Genomic DNA, 12019 nt, shown 5'->3' on the forward strand with positions numbered 1-12019 from the left:
GATCACACAAGGGGATATCTGAGTGAGGCAAAGATGATGATGATGCCAAGAAAGGAAAGGTAGTGTGCAGAGAGTAGAAAGGGACCTATAATGATAAAGGCAAGACAGTTACAAATGTGAGACATTTAACCTTTCCTATTACGTTGTTTCCAACCATGGGCATGAAAATTGTTAACCTTCTGCTACTTGCCTGGTAGTATATCAAACAGAACCAGCTCCCATGCTGCATGGTACCCAAGATTCACACTCCAAGAATGAAGGGCAGATGGGGCCCAGAGGCAGGTTCCACTGTTATATCAGGGAAATGTTTTCCTCTTGTCAACCAGTAGCCCAGGCTGGGCAGGTCACAGGTCAGATCAACCTGGGACTCTGGCCTCTCTCTTGACGAGCAGGACCCATAGTGAGCAAGACCCCCCCCCACCCCAGACAACTTGAATCCTTTCCAGCAGATATGATCAAGTTCACAAAATATAAGCTGTCATTTGATGTATAATTTTCTCTTAACTCATCAGGATCTCATTAGTGGTTAATAAAATGCCTTAGACCCTCCGGTAGAAATAACTATGATGAGTAATAAAGTACGAAATAAAGACAGACAACTCATACCTCCTGGTACTGTTTTGTTTGGTTTGCTGCTTTGTGATCTCTTCCAGAGCAAGAATTGGGCTGCAGAACAGCTGCCCACTTTTCCTGATTATCCTTTGCTTCATAGCAGTTAGACTACTCCATTCTCGAACAAACCTCAAAATCTGGCAGAAAATGAGATAATGAAAAGAGTGTACAGCTCGCCAGGCATCTTCCTTTGAAAGTGAGGCTACTTATAACATCTGAAAACTGATGTTTTATTATATCCCCCAAATAGGCTTTGAGTTTCACAGTTTAAGGCTTCCTTCAATTTGATGCAGTTTTCCTATCTTTATTGTGAACTATCTATGGCCAGTTCTGCATAGGTCTCGTTTAAGCCATAGACTCTCTAAAGGCACCCTTCAGGACACTCAGCCTATGTCTTTAATGCACATAGAGACCAAAAGTGGTCTGGCTGTTGGAAAGACACACCCCACCAGTGGCCGAGGCAAAACTGGTCTTGGGGACAGTGGGTCTTGTGGTGGTGACAGTCACAGTGCAACATCTGAGCATCGCTTGTACCTGACTACCTAAATTCTCACAGGAAAGAAGCCATCAATAGTAAATCTGGCACCTTTTATTAGGGTTACCATTACTCTTACTTATTGGTCAGTTATAGGTAATTGGTTATTTTCTGGCAATCTGAGAATCAAGATTACATGATACCAAAGAAAAGAGCTCATGGCTACCTTTTCCTCTGAGACAGGTGCAGCCAACCAAGGGCAATGTTTCATTTCCGCTCAAAGGGCAAAAACATAATCACTATTTTCTTGTAAAAAGTGGTACACTGCCTGCTGGCTCAGCCCCTGCGATGCTGACCCTTCTTAGCAGTGAAGATAAATCAGCCACAGAGGAGAACTAAGGACTCCCCAACGGGTATGTGGCCTGCGGCTGCACACACATGGTTGCAGCAACGAATGGAGTCACCCCACGTGGTATTATCCCTGCTCTCAGAGCTTGTCAGTGTTAGAACTTAATCTACAAAGATAAAAGGTGATTCTGTCAGATACAAACATCACAGTTGCTAATCCTGTGAATGAGAAATTAAATGACGTGAGGATGATTCTATACACAGAAACAGCAAACCTAGGTGTGATCATTTGCCAGGAAACAGATTTCATTTTATTCTTAGCACCGGGGTAATTCATAGGCACTGCCTGGACTGATTAAAATGCAACCAGTGATTTGACTCTGCAACAGGCCACAAAGTGCTCTGCTTTTATTAAACTCAAAAAAGGTCATTAAAATTACTCAACAAATTTTCATTTAGAACAAACGCGCAGGACTATTCTTACCAGGGAGCGATTTTGTTTCAGCTGAAAGCTTGCTGGTAAATCTTCCCAAAGGTCTAATTTTATATCCAAAGGAATGAAATTACAGTTCATCTGGTTTCCATCCTGATGATAGATTAGGAAGGCAATATTAATACATTTTGTCTGTAGGCACTAATAATTATTTTAAAAGTAAAGAATTCTATTATGGCATCGCATGCCCAGTCTCCTAAAAGATAAACTGAGGAGGCTTATTCTAGACAAGATTCCACCCACACAGCTCCCCTGAAAGAACGCTGAGTGGAGAAGGAGGGCCAGGCTCTCACGCCCTCTGGGTGTCCTCACTGCATTCAATCTTAAGGGTAAGCGATCCCATGCAGAGGGGTGTGGTCAGTCAAATACGAGGTTTAAACATGAAGTATTTCTTTTACAAAGGGAAAGAAGAATCTTTGTCTACGGAAATCTACTGTATATACAATAGTTGAACCCACATTCTATAGAATTCTCTCAGCCAAAAGGTAACGTTACAGTTCCCACATCACTTTGGGGGAAAAAACATACAAAAAGTACTTACATAGTGATTAAAAGTTTAGATATGTAATCGTTACTCTAAACTCTGCATTAGACATGGGATTCTGGCTGAAATGAACAGTTCTTTAGAGGTATACTATTAACATGACATAAGATGCTAAACATCTGTTACTGCTCTTCCTTTTAAAGGGGGCTCTTTTAGGCACTGAACTAGGATTTTTATCCAAATTTCTGTTTCTAGATTTTATTTCAGATCTCCTAAGGTAAAAAGGAAAGCTTTCATCTGCTCTCCTGTAGCTGTGAAAATCCCTGTTGACATTTCATCTGCTTAGTGTCTCAGGTTTAGAAAACTGATTGAACAACATTTCATGGCAAGGGGACATGTAAGTATTTAGAAGAGTCATAAAAATGCACTTGAGACTAGTGCACAGGCGGGGCGTTCGAGCCAGAATGTGGGTCAGGGAGGCCACGGTATTTGCCCGGCGGTGGGCACACTCCACTCTCTACCAGGAGTTTGCAGTTTCTCTCCGGTCTCCACCCAAGGGGAAACACCCTGATCAGATGATCCAGGATGCAGAGGCTTCACTGAGAGTAAAAAGTTTAAGGGCTTCTGAATTCCTGTACGTGCTCTGCCTGGGGTCCGCCTTCCGGCTTCTGGACCTTCCAGCACCTGGGGGATCCGTTCTCTGTTATTCTCAGATCATGTAGACATGACGGTCTGAGAAGCACAGCCTGGAACTCCCCATATGAGGGGACAAGGAAGCGCAGGCACTCAGACCTGTCTCTAGGTGAGCAGAGGGGTCCTTGGTACTCCCCGAGTCTAGAGGTTCCACATGGTGGACCAAAGTCCAAGCCTTTAAGGGGAACGTGTCCTGTCTTCATTCTCAGTATCGCTCTTGGTGGTGGTCCCACAGTGGAGGCTGCCTGGGGCTTCTGGTATTCAGGATCCTAGCCATCTCTAATCTTCTAGCAGTGTCTTCTAATATTCAGTTAGAACTGAAAATTATTACGTGGTACACCATCTATCTGTATCTAATATTTGGTTTAGCAGAAAACCTATAACTGAGTTTGGGCAGCTCCAACCTAAGTTATCTTTAAAAAGGCATTCTGAGAATTCCCTGGTAGTCCAGTGGTTAGGGCTCCACATTTCCACTGTGGAGGACAGGATGGGTGAGGGTTCTAGTCCTGGTCGGGGAACTAAGATTCCGCATGCCGTGTGGTACAGCCAAAAAACAAAACAAAACAAAACAAGACCAAAAAGGCATTCTTTCAATAGGGTGACCCATGAGTTTAAAAACGCACAAATACTATTTTATGATACTTATGAAGATCAGAGGTTTGAAACCGTAGAACAAACAAAAGTGTTCATAATCTTAGCAATTTTTTCTCTCAAACACTCACACTAGTTATTCTCGACCAAAGATTCTCACATGGTCTGCAAGACCCTTTCAGAAGATCCAGAGAGTCACAAGAGTTTTATAATAATAGTACAACATCATTGGCCTTTTTCACTCTCATTCTCTTATGAATGTACAGTGAAGTTTCCCATGCACAGGCAGATCTGAGAATCCCACTGTCTTCTACTGAGACTTCAGAGGAAATTGCTAAAACTGTAAAACAATGCCACTTTCCTCACTGAACACTGTTTTTGTTTTGGCAGATATAATTCGTTTTCATAAAAATATGCTTCTTCTATAAATATGTAATGGACTTACTCTTAAGCAAATATTTTAAAGTGTTTCCATTTTAATTTCAAACAGTAAACATCAATAGATATAACCCACATAAACAAAAGCTCTTTGGGTCCTCAACAAATTTTAGGAGTGCAGAGAGGTCCTGAAAAGTCTGAGTGCTGCTAACCCGGGCTATGGCGGGAATCGGAGCAATCATATTGTTAAAGCTTCCTAGGGTTTACTCCACACGGATGGGCAGGCTTAGGCTTCTGTAGAGACGCTACTGCTGCTGTAGCTGCAGGGTCAGTGCAGGAGCCAACTCTGAGCGAGAGCTCATGATGGCCAGGCACTGCGCTAAGTCCCCTACAGGAATTAGCTTATTTTGTCCTGGCAACAACTCCTCCATATTTTACAGTTGAGGAGACTGAGGCACGGAGCAGTTAAGTACTGTGTCCAAGATTCCACAGTTAGTGACAGGTTTGAACTGAGGCACCCTGGCCCTGAAGTCTACACTCTTAACTACTATGCTGTTTACCTCTCATTGCCTTTAGATTTAACAGAGGAATTTGAAAATTAGCTTTAAGGAGGAAAAGAACTTGATGCCTATCTCATTGCTAATAAAATTAATTATCTCCACTGAAACATGAAAAAAGGAAGCCTTTTGTAGGTTTCCAGAATCCACATGATGCTTACCTTAGTATAGACGTGAATCCGGTCAGTGTTCTTGCTCGCACAAAACATTAAGGTATCACACACTGGCAAAGTGTCCGTACTCTTCAACTGTTCTAATAAACAAGATAAAAAAGAACCTGAAGGTGAATCTGCCCTCTGTCCGAAACAGCTTATTCTAATCTTCTGTGGGTTAGGATGATAAAATGGCTATAACAAATATATCAACATATTTGACAAAGTACATGTGTCTGGGTGTGAAATAAAACATGGTAGGCCATCTAAGAGCAGATTGGCTTATGTGGTAACCAGTTGCTTTGAACTGTTGCTAATGACCCAACAAGAAAAAAAGAAATTCAGCATTCGCTACAAAGATAAGAGTCAGGCATAAGGGAGAGCTTCCTGCCCCTCAAGAGTCCTTATCGATCTTGAAGGCTTCTAGAATCTATTCCTGTTGCTAGAGAGGGTTTAAGTTAAGACTGAAGGAGCACCATTTTGATTATCAGCAGCAATACAGCTATGTCGAGGGCCACCTAAATGACTGATGGCCTATGGCCTGGTGCCTCACATTCAAAGGAGACGAGTGGAGAAGACTCCTTTCTGCTAATCCCTCTTTATTTTTCCTTTCTCAGTCCTACTGACCAATATATTCTGCAAGAGAAATAGGGTTATTCAAGCAGATCTAAATAATAATTACAGTTAGCACTTATCAAGCACTTAAAATGTGCCAGGTACTGTTCCAAGTACATATATTAACACCTCTCAGAAATTAAGTAGTGCATTTTACAGAGGAGGAAACTGAGGCACATTCATCTGCCCAAGGCCACTAGTAAGAGACCAGTAATCTGGCTCCAGAGCCTGTGCTCTTAACCTCTGCCATAGCTCCTCAGTGACCTTTTAAGGTATTTTTCCAGATCTAGAAGTCTGTGATTTGTCTGAGATTCTATTTAGCCATGTCATCTATTTTAATTTTTCTAATCAAGGCATCAGTCACTTTACAAACTTGGATTGTGGATTATTCCCATATTTCATAAATTCAAAATGTACATTTTTTTCCACACTTCAACATCTCTGAAATTGGCATGTCCTACAGTCAATAATCGTGGCATTTTACAACCATGGTTGGCCAGGTGGCAGTTGTGAGGAAGTTGTCACTGCCTGAGCATAAGCTTAGTCATAACTACAATATCGTTGTCACTTTGACACTACACTCGAGATACAAGCATTGTTGTTACTGAGTATTAAGTTTAATTACCTTTAAAATGTCTTCAAAATGTTTCACTATGGTTTGGGATTGAAATGAAAAGTTATCATGTATACGAAAAACTCGGACACAGAGCAGAAGAGCATAAATTTGTTATTAAAGAAGCAACTATGTATCACCAGAGGAATAACCAGAATTTCTCATTGAGAAATTTCTTATTCTTGCCAAGGAATAACCAAGTGCTTCACGGGACCTAAGAAAGGGAGATCACTGCAAACAGAGAAAGATGTGTTATATTTGAATACTGAAATGTGCAAAAGGGTTGTCTATTACATGCCAAGCAAGGCAAGGGAAGGCAGGAGAAGCTGCCAGATCCCTCAGAACAAATGCAAGTGATGTCAAAGCAACAGAGGGTCTTATGATCTGGTCTGGGCTATCATTAATTTATTGTGTCGTAGCTTAATTGACAGAGTTGTTTTCTTTTTTAATGTACATAAAGTAAGTGCATCTCATAATCACTGTGTCTCCAGATTTGAAGAACTACGGTTAACGCATTAATGCTTAAAGATCAGAAGTCATTCTTTGATAAAAAGCATTACGAGAACAACTCCAAGTCAGCTGACATTCTTGGTAGCTAGTAGCTACATTAGGGGACATATTTTTCTTTTCATTGTTTTCATGAAGTATAATTTAATGGTTTGAAACTACAGATAATGCATCTTTTGAAGATGCAGCCATCCTTCCAGACCCCTAGAATTCCAGTTAGAACGAAACTACAGTTCCAGCGTGGTATATACCGCTCTGGTTCTAAAAGAGCATATGTGGATAGAAGAAGCATTTTACTATAATGTGCCTTCTCTGTCTTCCTTCTGTTTTTCAAGGAAATTCATGTTAGTGAGTAGACGTGAAGCATATCGCTTTTGTGGCAGTCTCAGTCCAGTGATTTGAGAAGTAAAAAAAAAAAAAAAAAAAAAGAGAGAAGAGGGAATAGGTATGGGGGAAATGCTGGCATTGTCTACTGGATGAGGTCAATGCAAGTTTCAATAGCAGAACAGAATTTTTAGAAGTTTAGTGATTTTTGGATACCAAGGGGGAAAAGGTGGGTAGGGTGGATTGGGAGATTGGGATTGACATACATACACTACTATGTATAAAAGAGATAACTAATGGGGCTTCCCTGGTGGCGCAGTGGTTGAGAGTCCGCCTGCCGATGCTAGTGGTCATGGGTTCGTGCCCCAGTCCGGGAAGATCCCACATGCCGCGGAGCGGTTAGGCCCGTGAGCCATGGCCGCTAAGCCTGTGAGTCCGGAGCCTGTGCTCCGTTAATGGGAGAGGCCACAACAGTGAGAGGCCCGCGTACCGCGAAAAAAAAAAAAAAAAAGATAACTAATGAAAACAGACTGCATATCACAGGGAACTGTACCCAATGCTCTGTGGTGACCTGAATGGGAAGGAAACCCAAGGAAGAGGGGATATATGTACACGTGTGGCTGATTCACTTTGCTGCACAGTAGAAATTAACACAGTATTATAAAGCTAGTATACTCCGGTAAATAAATAAAAGTCTAGTGATTTTTGAAAAGTATGTGTAAGTAAAGCTAACATATGTCTTCATCAAGGGACCAATTTGTAACTAATACGCCAGTATTTCCCTGCCATAGATGGAGAGACTCATGGCCCAGCTGATGACAATTGCCAGTTGCTGATTCTGGGTCTGATGTTTAGTTAACTGAGCAGTACGCTATCCTAGAGCAACAGCTTCATCACCACTGGAGGGACTGTCACAGCAAGAACAAGGAAACTAGAGACAAAGAGTCTGAGTCTACATTGTCTACTTAAAGGCCGTTAAAATTAACAGATCTAAACAGGATCCATTGTAAGATAGTTCTGGGAAGACCTTGAGGAATTAGAGGAAAGGAAAGCTGAGTAAAGAAGAAAGGAGGATGCCCTGAGCTCAGAAATACTTAAACGAACATTTCATTTTAGAGCTATGAACCCAACTCTAAATTAACTATGTTTAACAGCAACTACCTTAAAAGAAAAACTGACAGTCCATCCCAATCATTTTGGGGTTGTTATAATAAGAACATCAACCTGTGGGTTACTATGGTCACCAACTGAGTAACAAAGAAAATAACCCAAAAGTACTCACAATCTTTTGCCAGTTGGCCCATAAAGAGTGATGTATGACATATAGGCTGGTATTTGCCAACCATCACAGCTATAAATGATGAATGGAAACAACAAAAAAGTAAATAAATCTGAGACACTACATGGCTGGTTCCAAACACAGTCATGATTCACACAGTCTTGAAATTATTAAAAAAAAAACAACCCTCAAAACCCTAAATATAAAATATGCCAATTAATTGTAGCCATTTAAAAGAAATTCATGTGTGAAGGGTTAATGACCTCCTAAGTGGCTGTTAATAATCTGTCAATCTTACAACAATCCACATGGTCCAAAGGAACCCCCAAACATTAAAACCACCCTCTCGGGGCTTCCCTGGTGGCGCAGTGGTTGAGAGTCCGCCTGCCGATGCAGGGGACACAGGTTCGTGCCCTGGTCCAGGAGGATCCCACATGCGGCGGAGCGGCTGGGCCCGTGAGCCATGGCCGCTGAGCCTGCGTGTCCGGAGCCTATGCGCTGCAACGGGAGAGGCCACAGCAGTGAGAAACCCGCGTACCGCAAAAAGAAAAAAAAAAACCAAAAAAAACACCCTCTCACCGGGAGAATGGGCCAGGCTCGGTGGAGGCCGGGCAACAGGCCTGAGATAGTACATGCGGCCACGTGTGGGTTTAGCTCTCTGTGTAACATCTGAATGTCAGCAGCTCTGCTCTTCCAGCCATCTGGTGCTTATGTATGTAGTTACAAGTAGTTGGTATTTTTAATACAAAAGGGAATACAAGGAACCTGGAACAAGGTAGTAATCGCAAGTCTACTAACAGTATTATGTGTCTACGTATATGGTTGTTATTTGGATCCTGGAAATGGAAGCAAGACTTACCATCACCTGGCTGGGGTGTGAGTCTGTCCTCACCCTCAGTTTTTGAAACTTCTTCCTGGCTCTCAGCTAACGGTTCAGGTGCTGAATGTGCAAGGACTTGTTTTTCCCCGTCAGAACTAGTCCATATTTTTTCGGAGGTGTCTTTCCGAGAATCATCTTTCTCGTTTCTGTTTTTATACTGGGTGTGGTGGAGGCTATCTATTTGTAGAACAAATTTATACAACAAATAAACAAATTAATTTGTTTATTAAAATCAAACAAATAATTTACATTTAGGTAAAGTCATTATGTACTCTAAGCCCAATATACAAAAGCAAGGTTAAAAAAAAGTCACAGCTAGGTTTTATAAAAAGAAACAAAGTCAACAATGTTTGTTCTTTCTTTCAAAACATGCATCGGGAGTCACTAAATACCAAGTACTACTCTAGGTGCTGGAGAGGCAGAGCAGAAGACAAGACAAGACAGAAATTTCCCTGCTTCCTGGGGATTCCATTCCAAGGGGCAGAAATAAACAGGTAAACAAATAGGATCTTTTCAGATAAAGAGAGTAAGTGAGTAAGGGGATGGGGTAGGAGGAGAAAAGTCAGCAGGCCCTTTTGAGCTGAGAGCTGCTCAGGAATCTAGGAAGCCTGGCCCCAGGGGGCCTGTATTCTTAGATTAGATTCTTAGTGTAACTGGAAGCCATTAAAGGGTTTTAAGCAAAGGAATGTAATGATCTGAGTTTTTAAAGGATCACTCTGCTGTGTAGAGAAGGACCAGCCTCAGGGAGGCTTCTGAGGTCCTGAGAGAGAGATGATGGTGGCTTCCAATGGGACGGTAGCAGTGAAGATGAAGTGGCTGGAATCAAGATATGTTGTAGAGGTTATACTAGCAGAACTTCATGAAGTGGCAGGAGAGGGAAGAATCAAAGATGCTGCCTCTAGGTTTTTAACACGATGTGGGGAAGATGGGGGGAGAGAAGATTTAGTGTTAGATGTGGTGGTGGTGAATCAAGAATTCCATTTGGGACAAGTTAAGCTTGAGGTACCCATTTGGACATCCAGGTGGAGATGTTACAAAGGCCACTAGATACATCCAATCTGGAATTCAAGATACATCCAATCTGGGCATATGAGCTATAAGATGCTGAGTGTAAGCACTAGCTGTTAAGAACAAAGCACAATACTAGTGTTCAATGTATATTATACCAAATTTTATCTAACATACTAGAGACTGCGTTAGCAACCTTTATAGGACTTTCCAGTCCTATATCCTAATATTGCTCCTTTAATTTTTTGAATTCCACTGTTTCCTCAAACTGTTATATGGCAGGTATTGATTTAAAAATTTGGATGAATTATGGGGGGGGGCAGGGATAGTTAGGGAGTTTGGGATAGACATCTACATACTGCTATATTTAAAATGGATAACCAACAAGGACCTACTGTACAGAACAGGGAACTCTGCTCAATATTATGTAACAACCCAATTGCGAAAAGAATCTGAAAAAGAATGGATACATGTATACTATAACTGAGTCACTCTGTCATACACCTGAAACTGACACAACATTGTTAACCAATTATACTCTAATATAAAATAAAAAGTTTAAAATAATAAACTAAACTAAAATGTAGATGGATTAGAATTAATTCTGCTTTTTAATGCTTTTGGGATGCATCCACACCAAGGTTGGAAATCATTATGTCAAACTGCAGTAGTATTAATCTAATAATTATAACTATCATACACAGTAATATCACCATTACTTAGAATATGTATTGCTCTTGGGGACTTCCCTGGTGGCACAATGGTTAAGAATCCGCCTGCCAATGCAAGGGACATGGGTTCGAGCCCTGGTCTGGGAAGATCCCATATGCTGCGGAGGAACTAAGCCCATGCGCCACAACTACTGAGCCTGTGTGCCACAACTACTGAAGCCTGCGTGCCTAGAGCCCATGCTCTGCAACAAGAGAAGCCACCGCAATGAGAAGCCTGCGCACCATAACGAAGAGTAGCCCCTGCTCGCTGCAACTAGGGAAAGCCTGCGCACAGCAACGAAGACCCAACACAGCCAAAAATAAATAAATAAATAAATTGATTGATTTAAAGAAAAAAGAAAGAATATGTATTGCTCTTAATCAGACTGTTTCATATTCACAAAAGGTGTTTTGTTTTTCTTAGACTGCTTGACAGTTTGCTTATTAAATCATGGTTCTAGAAATCTTCATTGCTGCTCTTAGTATCACAGAGAAAAATCAGAACTATAAAACCCTATTAGGGCTTCCCTGGTGGTGCAGCGGTTAAGAGTCCACCTGCCAATGCAGGGGACACAGGTTTGAGCCCTGGTCCGGGAAGATCCCACATGCCGTGGAGCAACTAAGCCCGTGCGCCACAACTACTGAGCCTGCGCTCTAGAGCCCGTGAGCCTCAACTACTGAAGTCCGCATGCCTAGAGCCTGTGCTCCGCAACAAGAGAAGCCACCGCAATGAGAAGCCCACACACCACAAGGAAGAGTAGCCCCTGCTCGCCGCAACTAGAGAATGCCCGCACGTTCAGCAACAAAGACCCAACTCAGCCAAAAATTAAAAAAAAAGAAAAAACCCTATTAAACTATGATTTTTATTGCTCAGTCACTCAATTTATAGACTTCATGTGAACTGATATTATTTTGTAGTCACGAGATATTTTATTTTTATTGCCTGTAGCAGTTGGAAATTGAATGAGATAATGCAAATTGTGGGAGATATTATATGGAATAAGCTTGTGGCTCCAATTTAGTTCATAGACAACAGGTGTCCACATTACAAATATAACCACCCAGATGGCAGACTTGTCAGTTTTGGTAGGAACACCCAGAATTGAAGGAGGAAAGACTCAGCTACTGATTACATTTTCTTTCACATCAAAACTAAGGCAGAGGAGAGCAAGGAAAGCAGGAAGGAACTGGAGCATCAGAGCTTCTATCTTTGCTGAGTCTTCGTTAATGTCAATACTCAGAATAATTCACATAAGATGGAAAAGTGGATGTGTATAATTATTACAGTTGATAAAATTTT

The 12019-nt window shown here is 41.6% G+C and overlaps 1 protein-coding gene across 7 annotated transcripts in view; it reads right to left on the reverse strand.

Annotated features, from left to right (window-relative positions):
- ZRANB3 (zinc finger RANBP2-type containing 3) overlaps positions 1 to 12019 on the reverse strand; it is a 264853-nt gene that overhangs the window by 12866 nt on the left and 239968 nt on the right. For all 7 annotated transcript variants that reach the window (XM_049712663.1, XM_033420297.2, XM_049712662.1 and 4 more), the window contains 4 exons: positions 8981 to 9178; positions 4793 to 4884; positions 1920 to 2021; positions 607 to 749 (listed from right to left, as the gene is read on the reverse strand). In XM_049712663.1, coding sequence (XP_049568620.1) covers positions 607 to 749; positions 1920 to 2021; positions 4793 to 4884; positions 8981 to 9178 — 535 coding nt within the window. The remainder of the gene's footprint in view (positions 1 to 606; positions 750 to 1919; positions 2022 to 4792; positions 4885 to 8980; positions 9179 to 12019) is intronic.

The sequence above is a fragment of the Orcinus orca genome, chromosome 7, assembly GCF_937001465.1.
Source record: "Orcinus orca chromosome 7, mOrcOrc1.1, whole genome shotgun sequence".
NCBI lineage: Eukaryota > Metazoa > Chordata > Mammalia > Artiodactyla > Delphinidae > Orcinus > Orcinus orca.